This window comes from Jaculus jaculus, chromosome 7 (genome assembly GCF_020740685.1).
Source record: "Jaculus jaculus isolate mJacJac1 chromosome 7, mJacJac1.mat.Y.cur, whole genome shotgun sequence".
Taxonomy (NCBI): domain Eukaryota; kingdom Metazoa; phylum Chordata; class Mammalia; order Rodentia; family Dipodidae; genus Jaculus; species Jaculus jaculus.
Window position 1 is genome coordinate 121,563,965 of NC_059108.1, and position 25,273 is coordinate 121,589,237.

A 25,273-nucleotide genomic window follows, 5' to 3' on the forward strand; every position below is an offset into this window, starting at 1 on the left:
CACTTGGGAGGCAGAGGTAGGAGGATCACCAGGAGTTGGAGGTGACCTTGAGACTACATAGTGAATTCCAGGTCAGCCTGAACTAGGATGAAACCTTACCTCGAAAAACAAAACAAAAAAAAAAAAAAAAAAGTTTATGCTACTGTACTAGAGCTTAAAATAAGTTAACTATGCTGAGTACCATCCCAAGATCAGCTTCCAGGAGCCTTATTTAAAGTGTTGTTTTATTTTCTTATTTATTTTGCTTTATTTTAGACAGTTTTACTTCTTATTATGTATTCCCTTCTGGCCCTGTAATCAAAATCCTTCTTTTCCTTCATCCAAAATGCTGGGATTGATTACATGTGTGTACTTCTATGCCTGGCTAACTTTATTGTATTAGTTCTTCTCAGTGTGACAAAATTCTTAGCTGTAAGTTCCTATAGAGAATTAAAAGTTAAATATGAAAAAATAGAGAGTAAAAATTCCCATTACAAAGGAGAGGAATAGGAAGATAACAAGAGAAGAACAGGTTATAGCAAGATCAAAATCCAACAGGGGAAAATACCAAGACTGTTAGCTCTTTGTATGGCATCTGAGGCTTGTTGGTGGCATCATCTGGGTTTCAACAGGCTAGGGTAGGCAAATAGTTATAGCTCTGTCATCTGTCACGTGCATCGGCTCCCTTTTGAGCCAGCTCCACTTGATGCCTGTGACTTTCCTCAACAGATTGTATATGTTGTTGTCATGTCCAATATCCTGAGTCCTCCATTTCAACTTAGAGTTCACCTTCACAGGTTCACACAGAGGCCTCTCAGAGTCCCCCTGTGGGAAATTCAACCCTGCCTGCACATTGCCAGACCTCATCAACTTTTATTCTGGTTGGAACCTTAGAACAAACTGCTGTCACATCGTAAGTCCTGCATTAGTCATGCTTACAAGCAGGGCACCAAATGGATGACACCAGGTTCTGCTGCCAACTGGAAATATAATCTAACACCCCTTTTAGCACACCAGAAAGTGGCCTTTGCACATCTGCAAGGTTAACTCTGTGAAAACCTTTCTCTGCAGTCCTGTTCAATCTGAGTCCCCTAACTGCTGTGTTTTCTCAGATACTTCCATTGAAAGAAAATATTTTTTGATGAATTTGCATTTTTGCACCCTGGTTTGGGTCTTGACTTCAAGGCATCTGTCGTGCTACCCCAGTTCCAGATTCTTTGCCAAAATGCAACAGAAGTTGGACTCAGGTATACGCCCAGGAGAGTCCTTGCTTCCCTCTGAAAGAGCACAGGTTCTGGAATCTGACGAGCCTGGTGGTGAGCCCCAACTCTGTCACTTCCTACATGGATGGCTCTGAGAGACAACTTCACCTCTCTAATCTTCACTATCTATAGGGTGAAAATGCAGCATGATATTTTTGCATCTTAAGATTATTTTAAGTGTTAAATTTAAAACTACATGTAAAATACTTATCACAGCTCTAGAAATACACTCACAAAATGCAAGTGATTATCGTTAAACTGTCTATAACATTTTATTCAATCAATTCACATAGAAATAAACCTTAATATGCTTTATCTTACAAATTTGGAACTTTTTTATATTTTAGTTAACATATATAGAATAGCTTTTTCACCAATCTATACTTTAGTTGTTTTCTATTTCCTAGATTTGTTTTTAAATGTTGTAAATTATCTTCTGAAAACTAACTGTTTTTAGCTAATTTTAGATCCCCCTTAATAAAATTTAGCAAGTTATGTTAATTCTGGTTTTATTGAAAGTACATGCAGAAACTTTAGGTCCATAAATTACATGGATACTAAAAGTAGTCGATTTTTGCATCTTTATGAATTAAGTTAAATGAAATGTTGAAAGATGCTGGTTTTTAACATTTTCATTTATGTAACTTACTAACACTTTTTAAAAATTATGGGCCCAGTATAATGGAGAATGGAATTTCAAAGGGGGAAGGGGGGGGAGGGTATTACCATGGGATATATTTTGTAATCATGGGAAATGTTAATAAAAATTGAGAAAAAAATAAAAATTAAAAAGAAAAAAATTATGGGCCCAAAGTTATTTGAAAGACTAACATTTTTTCATAAATATGTAAAATTATCACACTATGAGTCACCAACTGTTGAGTATGAGTTCTACTCTGCCATTTTATAGCTGCATAATGAGAGTTCATAGACTTGAGTTTCTATATTTGTAACATTTAGATATCAAACAAAATAGCCTTTAATGTCTTCCTAGTTCTATAATCATTTTTCATTAGCCCAGTTCTTACTCCTACTGAATAATGTTATTATTCCTTTAACCCTTCTTAATCTCCAATTAATATAGATGATTTTACATTTATTTATTAAAGCTTCCATATTTTGTGCTAGAACATAAAATTTGAGTATATCAACTGAAAATGCTCTAACTTCACTTAAAATTTCTCTCATTTTTGTGAACTTGTTTCTATTAAATGAAATTTTGACTTCTCATTAGAGTTTTGTTCCCACTATTGTATGATAGGGAAGTATTACAGCCAAGTTCACATTGCTGGCAGAAAACATCCAACCAACAGCAGCTTGAGGGAAAAAGAAGGTTTATTTTGGCCCAAACTCAAGGAGAAGCTCCATGATGGCAGGGAAAACGATGGCATGAACAGAGGGTGGACATTGCTAACATCAGATGGACAATAGTAACAGGAGAGTATGCCAAACATTGGCAAGGGGAAGCTGGCTATAATACCCATAAGTCCACCCCCAACAATACGTCTCCAAGAGTCATTAATTCCCAAATCTCCATCAGCTGTGAACTTGACATTCAGAACACCTAAGTTTATGGGGGATACCCAAATCAAACAACCACAATCTGTCCCTGGCCCCCATAAACTGATAACCATCCAATCCATAATGTAAAATGTAACGCATTCAGTCAAGCTTTAGAAGTCCCCACAGTTTTTATCAATCCTAATGATGTTCAAAGAATCCCATAATCTGAGATCTTTTAACTGAGCCATAATACCAAAAAAAAAAAAAAAAAGAAAAGAAAAGAAAAGCCATAATGATACAGAATAAGCACTCACACTGAAAAAAAAAAAAATGGCATTGGGCGTAGCAAAAGAAATATTCAACCAATACAGGGCAAACATCAAATTCCATTGTTCCAAGTCCAACAACTCTAGCCAGTAACAAGTTTCTAAGTCCAATAATTCTAACCAGCAAGAGATTTCTGGAGTTCCAATTCCACCCCTCCAGCTAGGCTACTCACAGTCCTGGAAAACTTCATCTGGGACCAGCAGCTCTCCTTGGCAGCCATCTCGTGGTTGTGGCATCTACACTGAGTCTCCCCGGCAATCCATGGTTCATCATCATGGCCCTACAAGTCTCCATGCAGGTATCCAGCAAACCTGCTTCACACTGCCCATGGCCATTTCCAAAACACAAGACCATGTTGCAAACTCAATGGCCCTCTCCTTCCTGCATTTCTTATATTCCATAATACCAAATGGGTGCCAGTTTGTTAATCCAGGGAGGAATAAAGTGGACTTTGAAAGAATTGGACACTACTTGAGCATTCAGGCCCCTGTACCATTGATTATGTTAAAATTTGTAACTAAACATTTCTTAGATCTTCATATTTTGAAAGGATATGGGCCAAGCATGGTGATGCATGCCTTTAATCCCAGCACTGGGGAGACAGGCAGGAAAATCACTATGAGCTCAAGGCCAGCCTGGGACTTCAGAGTGAGTACCCAGTCAGCCTGGACTAGAATGAGACCTTGCCTCAAAGGGGGAAAAAAGGATGCACATTCTAAAATTAGTCATATTTGTTTGGCCCAAACTTTCAGAATTATCAGCTATTCATTTTACATTAATTTAATAGAAGACGTATTAATTCAGCAAATTATTTAATGAATTTTGAGTGTATATCATATATCAAATACCATACTATGATTTGAGGATACAGCAGTTGAGAGTTTTCTTAACCCTACCTTCAAGTGGCTCATAGTGGATCTGATTTGACAATAAAATTTTTACAAAACTTTTGTCAGAATCAAAGAATTCTTTAATCCTGCAGAAAAATCAGTAGGATAATTGAAGAGTAGAAGGTGTTATTTCATAAAGAAATACATGCAGTAAGATACACATAGGGAAAAAAAAGTACCCTCAATAGAAATGTTCTTAAAATCTTAAAGCAACACATTGCAATCAAATTTATCACTGTTTTTCAATTATAATTGCCAGTGCTACAACGAGCTGGGATGTATTTATCTTCATACTAAGGAATGTTAATGTGCCTAACTCTTCAAACAAAGGGTGTTCATTGCCTTCAACTGTGGTGTTTATATAGCATACACAGACAGAAGAGAGAGAGTAGAACCAAAAAGTTTTGTTCTAGCCAGTCTTCTGATTATAGAAATTTATCCAGAATAGATTATCAGAGAGGCTAGGTTGAGTGTCCATAATCTAAAGGCCCTAAATACAGAATACTCCAAAGTCAAAAATATTTTAAGTGATTGACACTCCAAATGTTTAAGATTTTGAAATATTTTGGATTTCAGTATTAGCAATGTGCAACCAGTAGTCTATGCAAGTACTCCATAATCCAGAACATTCCAATCTTGTAAACACATTTGTACCCAAGGATTTTGAATAATGATATTTAACCTATATAAGCATTTTGTAGTTTAACCTCTTTTATCCACTTATAGAGGTTTGGCCTTACAGAAAATTAGTATGAAAAAGAAAGTAATATGAAACTAGCTATCAATATGAAGCCCTTGGAGTTACAATGAAAAGTCAATTAATATCTAAATGTTAGTCTTGTATAATTCCTTTTTAATTATTAAATTATAAACATTTGGACTAGCTGAGAATTTATTTTGTCTTACTCCATTACAAGTGACCATTAAAGTTGACTAGACTAGGGCTTGGGAGATCATTCAGTGGATAAAGTGCTTTCCATGCATGTGTGACTAGCTGAGTTTGGATCCTCAGAACCCACATATAGCTGTAGCACAAATATATTTGATCCCAGTACATCTGTAGGGAGACAGGAGGCTGATACAGAAGAATTACCTAGAAGCTTGTGGACTAACAAGTTAGCAAATGCAGCAGTAAACTAGAGGCCCTGCTTCAAAACAAGGTGGAAGGCGAGGAATAACACCCGAGGCTGTCCTCTGACTTCACGTTCGCATTGTGGCACATGCACACAGTCTTTTTCAAATTGACTAGAATACATGGAGACATTACTTTAAAATGTATTCCTTGATTTTTTTTAAAAATATTTTTTATTTGTATGCAGAGAGGAAATATGAATGAAATTGGGCACTTCAGGGCCCATAGCCACTGTAAACGAACTCTAGATGCATCCACTTTGGGCACCTGGCTTGATGTGGCTACTCAGAATCAAACCCAGATCATTAGACTTTTCAGGCAAACACCTTGACCATAAAGCCATCTCTCCAGCCCTTGAATTTTATAAAGACTAATTGTTTTAGAAGTCTTTCAATATTGAGTATTAGTGTTATTATCTGTTTCAGGAACACAAATAGCATACTTAAATTGCAACAATTCCAAGCTTTGAAAATAGCATTAGTTCTCTAAAATATATTTCTTTTCTAATGGTTTCAAAAGACGTGGTCATAAAGTTAATATCAAACATTGACAAACTGCTCCCAAAAGTCTGGTTAAATCAGCCTTTAGTCTATTTAATTTCTGTACTTGTACTTGCATTTGGAACTAAAATGACATAGAAAACATTTCTCTGATATATAAATATAGTAAAAGGTAAAAATCATTCTATAAATGCAGGCATAATAGCACACACATAATCTTAGCACTCAGGAGACTGAGGCAACAGGATTGTAAATTGTAGGCCAGCCTGTTCAGTTCCAACCTATATGACATATTAAGATCCTATCTCAAAAACAAAATAATTTTTCTACGTAGAAAGATAGATATACACATTTATATATACACATACCCATCCATTCATAAGCATCAGCTTGTTTCCAAGCCTAGTAAGAGAATGGTGTTCACTAGTTACTATATGATGGATCTGAAAATCTTTACTTTCTAAAAGTTATTGAAAGCAATGTAAGGCATTAAAACTCTACATTTTTTTATAGGAAACTACCAAGACTGTCTATGTAATCCAGACAATATGAGTCTTCACTTAAGTTGGGAAAAGGCATTCTCTGTGATTCAAGACTGTAGAATAGAAGGCTGGGGAGCGCTCAGTGGGCCAAGCACTCAGTAGGCAGTAGGAGTACCTGAGTATATATATCCAGAACTCATGTAAAAAGCCAGATGCATAGCAAGTGTCAGTAATCTCATCCCTCCTACAGGGGGATATGAGGCAGGAGAACTCCAGAGGTAATTGGCTAGCCAGCTTGCTATGCATAGCAGTGAACAAAGTGATCCTGCCTCAAACAAGGTAGAAGGTGAGGCCCGTTACTCAGGGATGTTCTCTGGTCTACACATGCATGCTATGATACATGTCCACCTGCAGACACACACACACACACACACACACACACACACACAAGATTTTTTAAAGACAAAGTAGATATTATGAACTGACTCTAAATTCACTTTCCATTGGGAGGTCCTCTCCATTATTTCCAAATTTGACCATTGTATTTCACTAAGAAAAGTGAAAAGCTATAATTTGCCTTTTAGCTATAACAGTTAATGCTAAAGAATTAGTGAAACCTATTTGAATCATTTAAAGATACAAGTTAATACAACACATGTATAAAAATGCTCTCTTCTACAAAGAAGAAATCTTATTTTCTCAGTATTCCTTAGCAACATCCTTAGCTATTATATTAGAGACATAAAAAGAGAAAGGATAATCTATATCATGCTTCTAGGAACCAAAAGTCTATAATATGGTCAGATACGTTACCTCCCTAAGGACTACCATTAGGAATTTGGAATCATGGACAGTTGAATGGTTATATCTCCCAACACAAGGACTATCACAGTAAGTTGGCCTTCACTGATCTGGATGGAGGCCATCATTTTCCATGTGAGATTCAGGAATATAGGAATTAGTCTGATGTTTCCCCACCCAACCTTTGTTTGAGGAATTTTTATTTTGATTGTTGTTTCCTTGTTTGTGTAGATTACCTTTCTTTTATTAAAACATCAGTTATTAGAGCACTGTTTAAAAGAAAATACCTCACTTGTAAAACCACTTTGTTTTACAAATCTTCCTTAATCATATAAATAGTGATATGAAACAAAATTTAAAATAACATTTACTTTCGGTTTCCCTTTTCATTTATTATTTATTATTTATTTATTTATTGATACAGTTTCCCTGTGGACCCTAGTGTGGCAATGAACTTGTAATTCTCTTTTCCCCAGTCTCCTAAGTGCTAATTTGTAAGCGTGCATCACCACGCCAGGCTTTTATTTCCTGTTATTTATTTGAGAGAAAGTTTGAATGAAATAACAAAAAGCTTCAAAGGAATGACTATATCTAGCATTGGTCTGGCATTAAAATTTTCTGGTTGGGCAGCACGATTGTTTAATTGGGAATCACAGTGACAGCTGAACAGCTTCCAGGCTTGGATTGGCAAGCACAGGAGCCTCACTGTCACCGAATACGAATGATGCTTGTCAGGACGGATCTTTTCACTTAAAGAACACTCACGTTCTTGTCATACCGTTGATGTTTTCTAGTATTACAATGGAATAAACATTTAACCACTGAAAGAGAAGAAGTGCATAGGTATATTTGTAATTCTTTGTTTTTTGTAAGCCAAATGCAAATGTAACACTACTCCAGATACTGCTTCATCAGAAGTCCCCAAGATAACCAAAAGTAAGTGCCAATTTCCTCATCTCAGGAATAGTGACGTGTCCAAAACTGGATTCTAGAGGCCTATTGCAGAGCATGTCATAGGTAGTTTCTGGGTTAGTTACTTCCTTGGACTTATTAAGAGGTACCTTAGTCAAGTGATATTTTGCATGTATTGCTTACTAATGTGTAGAAAAAAATTTAAGTTCACTTTTTCTTTATTCTGTCTTTTTTACCCATCTTCCCTCATTGTAGCAAATTAGACGGCCGGATGAAAGCAAAGGAGTTGCTAGTAGAGTTGGATCCCTCAAAGTAAATATGTTTCTAACATTTTTTTTGGCAAGATATCGTCTATAGCCTACACTTCTTCCTTTTTGGAGGGTGGTGGGAGGAAGGGGGCTTTTCCATTTTTCACCATCCCATTTTCTTATTTTAATATTTTTATTGGCTGTTGGGTCATGTTTTTTTTTTTGTTTCAGCTACACATAGAGCAACCAGCTGAAGGCAAACTGCCAAATAACTAGCTTTGTAAGGCACCGCAAACAAGAAGAGGCAACTGCCTCATTACAAGTGCCTGTGATTGCGGATTCTAGGGTAAACCGTTCCTCTGAATGATGTCATTGATTGTGTGTTAAGTTCCTCTTCAACAGAAAATCTATTTTCAGAATGTCACCTCCCCTTTTAACTTATTTTGTAAAAATTGTTAACATTATTTTAGTGTCATTACCAGTTGTAATTCACTGCAGAGTAAAATTATTTTGAGTTAATAACATGTATTGAATATCCATAATCTTAAGAACTAGAAAGCCATTTTTTATGATGTTAGTATAATGGGCCCCATGTAGTTAACAGTATTTATGCACCCTTAATACCATTCTTTAAGTTTAAAATTTACTGTAACAGTAGACAGAAACATATATCTAAATCTTTGCCCTTTTTTATATATAATCTTCTAATATGCCCTTAAAGATTTCTTATTTGTTGTCCCATTTGTTAGTGGTTAAATACCACCTGGTCAATATATCTTGGGCATTCAGTACTCTTAACATTTAATCACAAGAAATGGTAAATAAATTTTTGCCCTGAAGAAATATAGACATAATCACTGGTTATTTTTAATGCTGCCACCATAAATACAAGTTAGTAAAGATGTTGAACTTTAAAAAGTGCAGAATTAAAATTAACCACTTTTATGTATGTATCTCAATCCCATTTGCCCTTATAGCAATAGCAACTATGAAATTACTCATAATGCCAGAAAATTCAGTGCACTGAGATATCACAGAATTCATTAACTACATTAAGGCCTAATAATAACTCATCTCAAAATTTTTATAGTTCTGATTTATTTTGATTTTATTTATTAAACACAAACTTCTGTACTTTTCCTTTCCTTGACTTTTCTTTCTTAGTTTTAGTTTTTTGTTGTTTATTTATTTGAATGTCTGTGCACACAAGTACACATGGATGAGTGAGTGTACATTTGTGTTCTTTATTCAAGAAAAGCCATCCTCTCTGTTTTGTAACACTACTTTATAGTGAGTAGCTATTGTAGTAAAATGTTACATCACCAAGGACAATCAGAGGGATGTGAAGGGTTAGTTGTATGCCTGTTTCAAAAATTAGGAAACTTAACATTATTCAGTCAGTAAAATGTGGCGACGTTCTAGTAGCATTCCTCACTGTCTCCCTCTGAGGTATTTTACCTTTGTCTCTAAGAGACAATGAATCCCATAGTGATTTGGACTATATATTATGATACAAACCCAACTAAGAAGGTAAAGTACAATATAATTTTTTGAAAATTAATGATGGTAAGCTAAACTTTAAAATGGCATACATTACTGCAGCACCAGAGATTAACTAAAAGACATGTGTGAGTGACTGTGTATGCATGTTTGTGTGTATATGTGTGTGTAACTAAAGTTCAACCTTTGGCTATATAGAACTTAAAGTTATAATATATGCTTATTCTAAGTATTTATATGGTATTATATACACATATATATGCTTAAGAAATAAATGCATTTTATAGTTTGTTCAGTTGAGTTCACAACATGAGTGCACCCTTAGATCAAAATGTATGGAAAGAAAGACAAGTTTCCTAGTCTTTAAATTTTTTTATTCTGTGTTTCTATCAAGTAGAAATTTTAAAGTGACTCTCCAAGGGATTATAAGACTAGTTATAGTATTTAATTTCAGTGATACTTTGGAAGGTAAATATACTGTGATGGAACAAAATTAAATGTTAGCTTCCTAGTCACATGTTTGTTAAAAATGTATTCTGTGTTATAAAAAAAAAATGTGATGGTTTGAAATGTTTGCCAAAGGCAGTAAGAAATGTATAATGCTATGATCTTATTTTTTTAAAAAACTGAAAATGAAACAAGTTGCCTTTTCAATTCGTTTTCTGATGTTTACATGTAGCTCCATGGAAAGCTGGAGGAGCTCAGAGATCACCTAGAAGGCAATGTGAAAGGACACTCTCTCAGAGTGCATGTACGATTTCACTTGGTGATTTTTTCCCCCTTAAACGTCTACTGACTGGTAATTCCAAATCTGATTGGTTTGTCCTCTCATCTCATCTTTTCTACTTTCTGTCTCCCTTCTTTTTTATTTCTAGCAGTTAATTCACTCTCATATTTACAAAAGAAAGATTAAGTTGGCAGTATACAGAATCTAAGTCACATGACCAACATTGTAGTTAATTGAATAATATTTTGGCCCAATGAAACATAAAAACTTCCCTTTAAAAATCGGCATTTCTTATGTAATGGTATATTTTTGAGAATACCACCATGAAGCTTCTACTTGGAGCTTATCCATTAACTATGTCCTTTGTCCATTGTTGGATGTGTCCGTGAGATTATAAATTACTGACATCATGATGACTCAATTTCAGTTTTCAAGGAATATGATCAATGTTAGAGTATCATAGATAACTAGCCAACAGATGCATTTATTCTAAGTTAGTATACATCACTAAACTTAAATTCTTTGCAAATAACTATGTCATGTTGTCTTTAAAAAATAAGAAAGTTAACAAATGTCGTCACCCAGAATGTCTCCATGTTACATTTTACAAGTGTGTGGCCTCAAGTTTCATATACACAAGAGATCTCTGAAAAAAATATGACTTTTAGCCACTCAAAATCATGTATACATCATACAGTCAATACTAACAACTATATTCTTATAACAGATTAGTTCAAATTTTAGAGTGCCTGGCCTACTCATTAAATGCATCTTTTCAAGAAAAGTAGAAGTCTTCGAAATAATGTGTGATATAAATAGGACAGAATGAAATTAAATTACTTTAATGAATTTATGGCTTAACCTGACCTACCATTTCTAGAGCTTCTAAAAATGTTCCTATTATTCTAGCTCTTGATTTCTCACAAGATATTTGCCATTCTTTAATTCATACTGCTATAATAATTTTGTCATTAAGAGTCAAAAGTTAAGGATACTGTAATTCTCTACTACCTCAGCCTCTTTGGAAAAATATTCACACACATACATATATAATTTCTGACTACTAAAGTACAGTGTCATTATTGTCAACCAATAAATTTTTTAAAGATATTAATAATCTCATTTCTGTGCTTTATTCTTTGTTCCAGTCCTTCTTCACTGTGTATATTCTTAAAGACCTAAGAGAATCTTTCACTCTTAGTCTCTATAATCTGTTAACACTGTTACCAGTATAAAAACTTCACTGTGGGGCTAGAGAGTTGGCTCAGCAGGTGAAGGCGCTTGCCTGCAAAACCTAAGGACCCAAGTTTGATTCCCCAGTATCCAAGTAAAGCCAGATGTACTAAGTGGCACTGCATTTGGAGTTTGTTTGCAGTGGCAGGAAGCACTGGAGCACCCATACTCATTTTCTGTGTGTCTGCCTCTTCCCTCCCCCCTCTCTTCTTCTCTTTTTCCTGTCTCAAATAAATAAAATTTTAAAAGAAACTACTGTGAATTTTATAACTAAACCAGTTTGAACATAACAAATACTACTCTAGCAAATGATAAAAATATTCCAATATGTGTGTGTGCATATATATATAGATAGATAGCTAGATACATATACATATTTACTTATATTTATACTCTTCCCTAACCTATCAAGAGAAGTGATATTTTTCTTTCAGTCACACTAATACTACAAAGTTGATACTTGCTAAAGTCTATATAGTAGGGAGCTGATATAAAATTAATTTTTTTACTTTCAAAATTGAATTATATTGCTCTGTATTTTTCTACTCTATTTTCTATCATTCTACTACTATATTGCTCCATAATGCCTAATCTCAAAATGTTCATTTTTTTGTTTTCTTTTACTCCAAAGCATATTGTTCTATCACCATTTTTTCTTAAAAGATTAAATATAAACAGCATAATTTGAAGGATCTTAGTAGCTACCAGATATTATAAACTATAAAAAATGATTAAAAGAAAATTGTATCTTACCCTCTACAGAGGTTAGCTGAGCAAACAAGCAAATTCCTTTTACCTAAGCACACTGAAAAATATGCCTAGCATTTCACAGAATTGTTGTTTAAAGAAAAATAAAGTTATTACAGGAAACATAAACTAAATTAAGCAGATTTTCTTCCTAAAATAAAGTAAAGTGAGGCAGGTGTTGTGGTGCATGCCTTTAATCCTAGCACTTAAGAGACAGAGGTAGGAGGATTTCCATGAGTTTGAGGCCACCTGGAGACGATATAGTGAATCCCAGGTCTGCCCGGGGCTAGAGCAATACCCTTCCTTGAAAAAAAAAAAAAATTCTAAATAAAGTAAATTGCAAAATAGCAACCATTCTATTTTCTGGACATTTGTTGTAGGTGATCACACAGAGCAAAAATTCACTTAACTTCCTAATTCATTGGACCCCTGCAGGATATTTCCATAAGGCAAAAGGTTAAAATCCTTGTTTCCAATTAGATACTTTATTTAATAGTTGGAAAAGGTGGACACATATTTCAGATGTGTAGAATAAGGATTTAATTAAATCATGAATACTTAAGTTAATATAATGCATATGTTGTATGATTTTTCAGAAAGTACAGTCTTGGATAAGTCCTAAAATTTTTGGAATAATATTAAATATTATTTCTCAAATAAGAATATCCTACATTGACACATCTTCAGAAAAAGCCAAATGTGAGGGCTAGAAAAATGGTTCAGCAATGAACGGTGTTTGCTTGCAAAGCTTGCAAGCCTACATTTAATCTTCCAGCTGCCCACATAAAGCCAGGTGGGTATTACCTTTCAGTGGCAAGAGACCCTAGTGCATGCACACACATGAGCAAATAACTAAAAAGAAAAGGCTGGGAGTATTAGATTCTTTCATCATCTTGTTCTCTAGATTGTACTAAACAATAATATTATTAATCCTAAAAGGAATTGTAACAATTAAAATTATAATAGAATTATTGTTAATAATTATCAGAATTTGCCTAATTAAATTCAAAATATACTACTAATCCACAGATTTATACAGCCACATAAGGAAAATCTTAATATTCCATTTGATCAAATGTATTAACCAAGTAGGGAAAGTATTAAAAGTAATGCACATGACTGAACAGCAGTGCTGACATTACGAATAGGAAAACAAGCCAGGCGTAGTGGCGCACACCTGTCATCCCAGCACTTGGGAGGCAGAGGTAGAAGGATCGCTGTGAGTTCAAGGCCACCCTGAAAGTACATAATGAATTCCAGGTTAGCCTGGGCTAGAGCAAAACCCTACCTTGAAAACCAAAAAAAAAAAAAAAAAAAAAAAAGGTAAGAAAACAGGGGCTGGAAAGATGGCTTAGTGGTTAAGTCCCTTGCCTGCAAAGCCAAAGGACCTCGGTTCAATTCCCCAGAGCCCTCGTAAGCCACATGCACAAGATGGCACATGCATCTTGAGCTCGTTTGCGGTGCCTAGAGGCCCTGTTGTACCCATTTTCTCTCTCTCCCTCCCGCCCTCCCTCATTCTCTCTCTCAAGTAAATAAAAATAAAATATTTTTTTTTAAAAAAAAGAATAGGAAAACAGGATGTAATAGTCAAGGTAAATTTTTGATGATGAACTTACTTAGCTGAGAAGCAGTTGGACCCTGGAGCGTCTGAATATTTTAATACTCAGGAAAACATAGTAGAAAAGTGACTGTGAATACAGATACAAGGAAGGTACAAGTACACATCAGCCAAAATTTTGTATTCCTACCTATTATGCACTTTGTAATATGCTAATAAATTTCTACTCAAATATACAAATACATTCAGATAGTTTTGATTGACCAAATTTCTTAAATTTTAAAGGCGTCAGAAAACAGGGGATTTGACTTATGAACACAGATTATTGGCACACAAGTTAAACTAAGACATAGATGACAAAATAGAATATAATTAGTAACAAGTGCTTGCTATTCTCTCGTAAGTAAAGGAAGGAATGGTATTTGAAGTAAAAACAGTCAAAGGAGAGGGTTATCAACTAAAATGAGACCATGTTTTCAATTTGTATTAAGAAAAATATATGATTCAAGTCATCAAGTGATAAGCCTTTTAGAGAGTGATTTTAAGCAATTTATATCCTGAATTCCAAAATATGGCTGGTAGGAAGGAAGACCACTATATTAGGAATGAGTTTGGTGCCTTTAGGGGAGTCTTTAATCTTGTATTCCAGCCTTAGTTCTATCACTTTATCATATTATTATTACTAGTAACTTTTATTTTGGGTGAGGGTTGTACTGATCACCCATACATAAGAATGAAGTCATAAAATAATAAACCTTTCAGAGAATTCTTATGATTTATAAACAGTTTATTTCATGAATTTTGAAATAGAGCTGGTAGGAAATGAGGCCAATATAAGTAATGAATTAGTTGACTTTGGGATGGGACTTTTATGACTGGTATTTGTATTCTAGCCTATGTTCTAAGTAGCTATTATGTTTTGTGATAATCAGCACCCTTTAGTTTTGGGGTGGGGGTGTGCCTGTATGTCTGAATCAAGGCATAAAGTAATAAGCCTTTTAGAGTGTGATTTATAAGCAATTTGTTTCCTGAGTTTCAAAAAAGAAGGCCAATATAAGTAATGAATTAGATGATCTTTTGTGATTGGTATTTGTTACATTTTTTAATTAGTCAGCGCCTTTTATCTTTGTGGGGGTTGCACATATATATTCATTGAGTTCTGTGACTCAGGATTTTACAACTACGTCATGTATGTAGGGTCCCAGTTATTTGTAAGACAGTATGTTAAGTTCAAAAACAACATTTTATTGAGATGTGGACATGCTTATTCAATCTTCAGTAGCTTTTGAACTACAACAGATATTTGAATAGTTGAAGCAAAGATTATGTGGCTCAGAAGAACTAAAATAATTGCTCTCTGACCTTTAGAAAAAGCGGCTGAGTCCTGCTGTAACTGACTAGCTCATGAAAATAACTTTGACACAGAAATTGTTACAATAGAACATGTGAAATATCATTTTAGAGCTTGAAAAAAAAAGCTGCTTATATTTCTAATTATCTTGATTGTTTAAGATAGCAATCTTAAAGTGATCTATCTTTACATTTTTATCCTCATGTTTCACATTATTTAATTAGGCTTTTCGTATATCCCCAGCAACTCAAACACTCATGCTCACGTACGTGCACACACACACACATGCGCATGCACACACACACACACGCACATAAAAAAAAAAAAAAAAACACAGTGAACCCACAGATCTGGGGTTCTCCTTGTAAGGATTTAGAATGTATGCTGCTATTTGCCTAAACATTTTTAGTATTTTTACTGTACACATTGATTTTTCTGTTCAATATTTCATGACGTTGTAGTGAATATATTTCTTTTAAAACCCATGATCACTTTTCAGAGTTTACTGCTTATCTGACCCCAATTAAAATCTTATGCCCTCCACAGGAAATTTAACACTAGTGGAAAGGATGCCCTGACATGCTATATCATACTTTAATATTATATATGTATAGAATTACATTTAAAATGGTGAAATGTAAAAATTATTTGCACTGAATTAGTCAACTTTTTATTGAGCAGATGAACAGCTGGAACATTAGTTCTTAGAACAGTCATTGGGCTTTAAGAAACTGTCAGTTTGTAAAGTTACTTTGTTAGGCTAATATCATTGTTTTTGATCCTTATATGTAAACTGTTGTATAAGCTACTTACGTTGTCCTGTTTGATACTTTGACTTAGACTTTTTCTTATTATTTATGTATTTGATGTTTACCATTTTACTTACAATAATTATGTAACACTTGACACTTTTCTACATGATCCGTCGTAAGCATTGCTAGTTGATAATAATGATGAAGATGATAGTAAATCTGTTTTAGAATAATTCCTTTGGAAAAAAAGACTGATTTTGCTATTTTTCACTTTATTAGAATTCCCTTAATGTGAAAAACGATTCTAAGATTTCACTTTTACTAAAAAATAAGGAAGTTGTATCGTATGCTTCAAACAAAAAGAAAAATCTCATCCTGTACCTTTAAGACATCATTTAAAATGGAGGTGACATCTGTGGTGTTTGATGCTCAACAAAGAATTGCCCTTCTCAGAATTGACTTTAATACAAAAGTGATATGCTAATAATACATCTATTTGTCAAATAAACTTCCTTAGTAATAGTGAATGGAGAACTAAGAAAAATGATGACAAGATTCACAAGTTTGAACAATGTTTGTATCTTGCTATAGAAAATCAGATATGTATGGTTGAAAATATGCTTCATTTGTTTATATGAAGAGTTGAAAATTTTCAGAATTGCTTCAAAGCATAAGTGGCAATAATACTTTTTATTACAAATCTTCATGAAAATAAGCTTAAAAGGTTTTGAAAATTCATGTTATAGATGAAAAAGTTTCAATATTCATTCAGTATTGGGCAACTATATATTCTGCTGTGCTAATTGCTAGAATCAGGGTAAAAGAAGTATCTGATAATACAATTGTTTCTCATTTTTCTAGTTCTTCACTCTTTTTATTCTATAACTTCATGCAAAGTTTGTAACTAGAGAATGTATACATAACTATTTCAATCCACATGCCATGCTAAAACCTAATGAAAAGAAGAGGCCACGTATTCAAATGTGGTGGCATAACAACTTAGAAATTAAGCATAGGCTAGAAAATCTCCAATTCAAGGTAAGAAAGGTTATTCTGGTTCAGTGGTACCCAAGTACTCAGTCCCAGTTACTAAGTAGACTTAAGCAAGATGATTACTTGAACTGAAGAGTTCAGTGACAGCTGTGACAGGATGTAGATATCAGTGATGTTAGGAAGGTTAAACATGATTTTAAGTATAAAAAAATTGTTTAAAATATCAACAATAGCTATTCCAAAATATATCAATTAATGAACTGAGTCTAGTGGCACACACCTGTATAAGACTAGGATTAGGAATGCTGAAACACAAAGATTACGTGTTCAAAGCCAGACTGTGCTATATATCCAGTTCCCATCCAGCTTCAGATTCTGCCTGGAAGAAAGGAGAGAAGAAAGGAGGGACAAGAGACAGAAGGACAGAGAGAAAAACAAAGAAGAACCAAAAGGGGGGAAAATGAAATATCTTGCTAAAAGATAAATATGGAAAAAAGTTTGTAATTCTATTGGATTACTACTGACATTTATGAAGAAACAGGAAGAAAAAGTCAATTGTTCATTGATACTGAAAATGGGCTCAGACAGGAAATCAGAATACTGCGAAAGGACTTTTTGGAAATCGTATGAAGATATGCATTCAGGTTAAAAACAGCTTCTTGTGTCATTTTGTAATGTTAAATCAATGACTATCAGTATGGTACCATAGGAAAAACAGTCTAGTATCCTGCTTCCTAAATGAGCATCTCTCTTCATCATCTGTCTAATCAGGGTGTCGTCTCTCGTCTCTGTTGGAATTTTTCAACAAAAGTTTGGGTACCTTGGGTTTTTTTGTGTGTTTTTTTTTTTTTTAAATCAAAAGGGTCTTCAAACACTTTGAGCCTTAAAATTTGACTGCTTGTAAGGCAGTTTTATTCTCAGGCAAATGTATTGGTGATGGGGCCATGTCAACCTTCTGTGACCCTTACTATTCTATCAGTTTCTCTTTAACAGTGTTTTCTTTCCTCCACTGCAAAACCAGGCTCGGCTTCCCTCGTGCTCATCTACCTATAGTGTATCTGAGGTATATTTTGCACGTATCTTCTTACATGGTTGATAACATGCTCGCACTCACCTTTTTTTTTTCTTTTGCCTTCATTTATTTTGCCTTGCACTTTGCCCTTGGCTGAAAGGAGTAACTGTTCTGAAAGGGAAAAGTCACCTCTTTTATGGGAGATTTTCTATATCTTGTAGTTCAGTGTTGTCAAAATAACTAGACTTTCTATAGTCACATTGAAACGGTTAAAGCCAATATAACCAATTCGATAGTTGTCATCTCCTTAATTCCATGAAAAAATTTTGAGCACCTGTGTGTGTGTTTCCAATATTGAAGATTCACATTAAGTTAGTGATGATCCCTTACCATTAACCAAAACCATAGGAAAGCATCCAAAATTGATTAAATAAAAAATTAGAGAAAAGCAAAATGGGATTCATCATTTTTTATGTAAAATGAAAGATTTATTCTCCTTTTCAAAATTTAATTAGTGTACTGAGTTTCCTTGATACTTGTATTTTCTCATATTCTTAGAGTCCAGTGTTTATCAGTCATGAAACACATGTTCTTTTAATAAAATACTTAGTATGAAATGTAAATTATTTTCTTTGCCTTTTTTAGAGATTACATTTCTAATTCCTATTGTGTTAAACAATAGTATGAGTTTCTTTCTTGCTTTCATAAAGTAGATGTACAAAATACTGTTAATAGATTTTAGCTGCTAAGTCTGATTTTCAAAGCAGGAGCATGGTTGAGCAAGTGAGAAGAGGCATTATTGAATAAGTGGGAAAATATGTACCTCATAATAACACTACTGGGATGGAGAAATGGCTTAGCAGTTAAGGTGCTTGCCTGCAAAGCCTAAGGACCTAGGTTCGATTCCCCAAAGCCCACTTAAACCCAATGCAGATGGAGGCACTTGTGTCTCCCATTCTCTCTCTCTCTTTTTCTCTCTAATAAATAAATAAATAATACTTCTTTAAAATATCACTACTAGGGCTGGAGAGATGGCTTAGCGGTTAAGCGCTTGCCTGTGAAGCCTAAGGACCCCAGTTCGAGGCTCGATTCCCCAGGACCCACATTAGCCAGATGCACAAGGGATGCTCGCGTCTGGAGTTTGTTAGCAGTGGCTGGAGGCCCTGGCGTGCCCATTCTCTCTCTCTCTCTCTGCCTCTTTCTCTCTCTGTCTGTTGCTCTCAAATAAATAAATAAAAATAAACAAAAAAAATTAAAAAATATATATATCACTACTAAACAAAATGACTTTAATAGCCAATGAAGTTAGGATCTAAGATTTTTACCTTAAAGCAACATGTTTCTATGTAAATGTGTTTTATATAGTTACTCCAGATACCATTTGCAGGCCAGTAATTGTCAGTGTCATTCTGGTCACAGAAACATCTCAAAATTTCATACCAAAAAATAATACTATCTAAAATTACAGATAGTTTTTGCATAGCCACAAGTGTGATATCATCTTTAAACTTCAAATCTAAAGGAAAAGTTTTGAAAGGAGCAGCATGATTAAATGACTAGTCTTACAAAGTTGAATTTATTGAGTCAACAGGATTACAGCCATTGTTTAATTTTTACTTTCTAAATAATAACTGCACAGATTTATTTCTTCTAAAACTGACTATGGAAAGTTCACTTCTTTTCTTTGGAAAACATTTGTTCTATTTTTCACAAAACATGTAGTAAAAGATAATTTTCAAATATAAAACATTTTATGTTATGCATTTTTCTGATATATAGCAACAAAGGAAGTAGGTAATTTATTTATAAAGTGTTTAAAAAACATGTCATGAAAGTAATTCAAAGTTTTGGAAACTCACCTCCAAATATTAACTGATCTTTTTCTTTTTTCAGCATAGTTGGTTTTTCTAAATTCTTTGAATAGATTTATTCAAAATTTTCTTAGTTTAAAACCAAAAAGTACTATCTCTTGGTATAATAGGAGAAACACCTATACAACAAACTCTAAAGAACCATCCACATGCTTTTCCTTTTCTTTTTGGTGTTCTAAAGTTCAAATAGTGCTTGAAACAAAAAGGCATCAGGTTTAGCATAAACATATTCTGGTCATGTGTTCATGTATTGCCCCATCATCATAATAAGCAAGATTTCAAGAAAAAACTGAAAAGACGTTTCAATAAAGATCCTAGGTCTAGAGATGTAGGTCAGTGGCAGAATGCTTGCATTGTATGTGCAAGGCTGGAGTTTGATCCCCCAGCACCACAAAAAAAGGGTGGAGCTAGTAATGTAGTTAAATGGTAGTATTTACCAACTATGAGCATTGCCATGGGTTTCATTCATAGCTCCACTAAAAATAAGAAGAATTATTTTTTTATAAATATAAAGTAACATCACAGAAGTATGGAAGATTTAGATCCACAAAGTGATCTATCTTTTTTGCTTTTTGTTGTTGTTGTTTTTAAGTTTTATTGTTATTTGTTTATTTGAGAGCGACAGACAGAGAGAAAGAGGCAGATATACATACAGAGAGAAAGAGAATGGTCACGCCAGGGCTTCCAGTCACCACAAAGGAACTCCAGATGCGTGCGCCCCCTTGTGCATCTGACTAACATGGGTCCTGGGGAATTGTGCCTCGAACTGGGGTCCTTAGGCTTCATGGGCAAGCACTTAACCACTAAGCCACCTCTCCAGCCCTTGTTTTTGTTTTTTAAGGTAGGGTTTTTCTCTAGCCCAGGCTGACCTTGAATTTACTACATAGTCTCAGGGTGACCTCAAGCTCACAGAGATCCTCCTACCTTAGGACTCCTGAGTGCTGTGGGACTAAAGGTGTGTACCACCATGCTTGGCACAAAGTAATCATTAAAAGAATGTGTATAACAGACCAAAATGATAGTGTTATTGGAGATCTTAATTATTTGTAAAAATAATAAGTTCAAAAATGAGTTTCTTCCTAAAACATAGTTATAGAAATACAAAGTATTAAAAGTGAAATTAACTGCTTATGATATCAACAAAGGCTTTCTGACAAAGGTTGATAATATCTCACTCATTTTCCATTCATCTTAAGTCCAACAGGAGTATGACTCCTAATGTATAAAATATATGCCACATTTTTTCTGCCACTTCATCTGGCCAATTCTTTCCCCAGGAGAGTATATAAGAAGTCTACCATTGGCATCATCTCCTACCAGAGCCAATAGCATCCATCAGGGTATACATTCCTATGGCAGCCTGTATATAGGAGACCTCCCAGTGAACTGGCTTGAGAGGAACTGTGTATGCTGTGGCATTTGTTCCATGGCATTTAGCTCTTCAAGGAACTCTGGCTCGCTCTGGGTTTGTTCCTTTCATTTTGAGGTGTGGGCTTTCCTTAGTTGTCATGAATGTGTTTCTCATTTTTGTCATTTTTGATAGTTTCTCTGTTCCACTCTGCCACATTTTGGTGACTTCCATAGGTGGTATTTGTGTTTATCGAGCCTAATAACACTTAAGAACTAATAAATATAATATTCATAATTTTTTGCACAGAACCTATAATTTTTTATTTAATCTAAAATTAGTATATTTTTGCTTAATTAAACTTTAGACTTATAAACATTAATAATTAAGCTTTGAAAGAATACCCTCATGTTTCAAGTTTTTATGTGGAACTCTCTTTTTAAGACTGTAGTAAAGTATGGTATTTATTAATATAGCATAACTATGGAAGTAGGTAAACATTGCACGGCTCGATATATTCTTTCCTTCCCACTGACGACTTCTTCACTTATCTCTATTACTGAGGAAACAGTCTCCAGTCCTTAATATAGCACATTGGCTTTACAAGTTGCACAGCACTATGTTCTGTGGCATTAATAAGATGAATCTATGAGTTGAATAAGAACAATGTAATTCCTAATCTTACCTAACTAGTGCTGCTCATCAGATGCCACTCTGTATTTCACGGTGCTTTAGTTTAAAAAATAAAAGGGGGCTGGAGAGATGGCTTAGCGGTTAAGCGCTTGCCTGTGAAGCCTAAGGACCCCGGTTCAAGGCTCAGTTCCCCAGGTCCCACGTTAGCCAGATGCACAAGGGGCGCACGCGTCTGGAGTTCATTTGCAGTGGCTGGAAGCCCTGGCGCGCCCATTCTATCTCTCTCCCTCTATCTGTCTTTCTCCCTGTGTCTGTCACTCTCAAATAAATAAATAAATAAATGAACAAAAAAATATTAAAAAAAAAAATAAAAGGAAGGGAGGGAGGGAGAGGAAGGGAAATATACCAAGTAAAATAACGGAAGAATTAATCTCCTAATTTCTACAGATCTTCAACTTCTTTTAGCATAGTTAATTTTTTTAAACCTTTGAAGATATTACTCAACTGTTTCCTTCCTAGAATAAAACTGTGACATATAATAGTCATAAATCTATTATGATTTGTACTTGATATCTAAAAAAATCAAAATAAGCAGTCAAGTTGTTGAGCTTTTCTAGTCCAAGTTAACCTTTAAAGCCCTGTCTCCAATGTTTGATATATCTCAGTAGCCAGATTGATTTAAATAATTTGAACTTTTTATATATTTTTATTTATTTATTTGGGAGAGAAAGAGGCAGACAGAGAGAATGAATAGCTGTGCCAGGACCTCCAGCTGCAGCAAATGAAGTCCAGATGCATGTGCTATCTTGTGCATCAGACTTATGTGGATACTGGGAATCGAACCTGGGTTCTTAGGCTTTCCAGGCAAACACTGTAACTGCTAAGCCATCTCTCCAGCCCAGTTTGAACTTTTGAAGCTAAGTTATTTCTTTCTTGTTAAGTGGAAAAAAACTAAGACTTAATAATATTTTATTTAATGCTTAAATCCATCTACCTAAAGAAAAGATGGTATTCTAAGATTGCAACATGTGAGCAATTATCCTTTTAATTTTGACACACTTATTAAAACACCAATCCTGATTTAAACAAACTTTAATTGAATAACATTTCAGAGATTTTACGAATAAATTATAGTTGTATTGCCGACAGTAGATTTTTTTGTGGAAAGAATGAAAGACAGGTGAACTTTAAATACCATAGCATTAAGTATGAAGGACAAAAAGGATCAATTTGTTAAATACCAAACTGTCTAAAGTGAAAGAAAAAGTAGATATAAAGATTGCATACTATGAACTAACAACTTAAGATTTTCTACTTTATAAGACTTACTTTAAAAATCTCTATAATTATTATTTATTTCAATTAGTAGGCTGTTCTATCCTTTGGCTCTTACATGTATTATTGTCATAGCATTTGTCTAGAGTAGTGAGAAACTAGGTATACTGTGAAGAAGTCTATTAGAAATGTATCTTTTTGAAAAAAAAAGAAATGTATCTTTTTGAGACTACTACAAGTGCTATTATAAAGTTTCTTTATTCCTTCCTCATTTTCTTTATTTTTCCATCTTTTATGCCTACTTTTCAACTCATGCATAAAAAATGAACTAAAGTCTTTAGCTCTAAACATTCCCATTGTTTTATCAAATTGAATAGAGTAAACCTAAAAAAAAATCACTTAACAACTTAAAAGAAATTGATGAAATTTTTTTAAACCTGGTTATATAATAGGGATTTTTTTTTTCTAATTCTAGACCAAAAATAGAAAAATACTGTACTATAAGAGATCTTGTCTCACATTAGTACATGCTCAAAGAACTGATGGCATAACGATAATGAGGAAACACCTGATGTTATATTCGATAAATCTAATTTAAACCATTCTTGAAAAAAATTGGGTGATAAATGTTCATTTCAGTCTATTTGGACATATATTTTTTAATTCCTGTAATAATGTTGAAATGCACTATTGTAGTTAACACTAATAGATTTCTGCTGACATTCTATGATAATTTAAAATACATGACAACTTATGAGTGACAATAAGGCATAAATTTAAATTTTAAGATTAAAAAATATGTATTTATGAATAACTAGAGTAACTAAAGAGGTGTTCTTTGTTGCTGTTTTTGGTTTCTGATTTTTCAAGGTAGGGTCTCGCTCTAGCCCAGATTGACCTGGAATTTACTGTGTAGTCTCAGGGTAGCCTTGAACTCACAGTGATCCTCCTACCTCTGTCTCCCAAATGCTGCGATTAAAGGCATGCAACCCCATGCCAGCTCTAACTAGAGAGTTTTTGAGCTAGGGTCTTAAAACTAATATGTAAAATTTTGATATATGATGAGAAAGAAGAGAAGAAAAAGAAATAGGGCATGAGAGATGGCTTAGTGTTTAAGGTGCTTGCCAGTGAAGCCAAAGAACTCATGTTCAAATCTCCAGGTCCCACGTAAGCCAGATGCACAATGATGCAAGTGTACAAAGTCACATATACATACAAGGTGGTGCACACATCTGGAGTCCGTTCACAGTGTCTGAAGGCCTTGGTGCACCCATCCTCTCTCTATCTCTCTCTCAAAATAAATAAAAGAAAAAGAACTATACCATCTCCTCATGGGAAAAGGAATGAATAGTCCATAAAATGCTTATAAATATGTCGAACTTAGCCACTCATAGTGGATCACACACTTGTGTTTCCAGCACTCAGGAGGCTTAGACAGAGAATTGCCATAAGTTCAAAGCCAACCTGGGCTAGAGTGAAACCCTCCCTCAAAAAAGTGCTGCTTCAGTAGAACATACACTAAAATTGGACCAATACACCAAAGACTGGCTTGGCCCCTGAGCAAGTATGACACAAAAATTCACAAGTATGTCCAACTTGACAAAACACAGATTAGCTGATAGTCATGATGTTCAAAATTTGCTGTGCTGTAGAGAACTTACATATGAAGTGTATTAACTGGAAATGAGGTCATAGATCATAATAGACACTAAAATAACATAGCTCACCCTGATTCATAGTTATGTTTCCAAGTGCTGTTTAAATGTCTTTTATGATCTCAGAACACAATCTGCTTTCCAAACCCCCTTACTCTGCCAAAGTTCCTGTTCATCAAGTTTTCTGGTATAGAAAATTAATGGGTATCTTTTACTTGTCCTGTTCACTTTGATATCCACTGTTTTAGAAACGTTATTACTTTTATTTTCCCTTGGAATTCTCTCCTTTTAACTTTTACTTGTAATGCATACAGTGGGCTTTATAACCTGATCTACTTTCAAATCCTGGCATTGGTAAGGCAATACACTTCACAATGACATATAGCAGGCTTTTAAAAGAAAATGGTAAATGAATGCAAAAACATAAACTTGTCCAATGTTTCAAAGTTTTTTCATTGTTTTATGGAGAATTGATAATTTATGTAAAATGTACTATACTACCTTAGATATAATAAGCATTAAGAAAGTATAAGGTTTTTTTCTTCTCTAATGCATTTTTTTATTATTATCAAGAACATATTT

The 25,273-nt window shown here is 34.3% G+C and overlaps 1 protein-coding gene and 1 non-coding gene across 11 annotated transcripts in view; both read left to right on the forward strand.

Annotated features, from left to right (window-relative positions):
• Positions 1–25,273, forward strand: part of Gphn (gephyrin) — a 450,651-nt gene that overhangs the window by 273,256 nt on the left and 152,122 nt on the right. For 4 of the 10 annotated variants that reach the window (XM_045154682.1, XM_045154684.1, XM_045154686.1 and 1 more), the window contains 2 exons: positions 8,044–8,100; positions 10,216–10,287. The exons of 2 other annotated variants lie outside the window; for them this stretch is intronic. In XM_045154682.1, the coding sequence (XP_045010617.1) occupies positions 8,044–8,100; positions 10,216–10,287 (129 nt within the window). The remainder of the gene's footprint in view (positions 1–8,043; positions 8,101–10,215; positions 10,288–25,273) is intronic. 4 more of the 10 variants (XM_045154685.1, XM_045154687.1, XM_045154689.1 and 1 more) reach the window with 1 other exon arrangement.
• LOC123462566 lies at positions 24,532–24,637 on the forward strand. Its single transcript, XR_006638367.1, has one exon. It is a non-coding gene; the product is annotated as a U6 spliceosomal RNA (small nuclear RNA).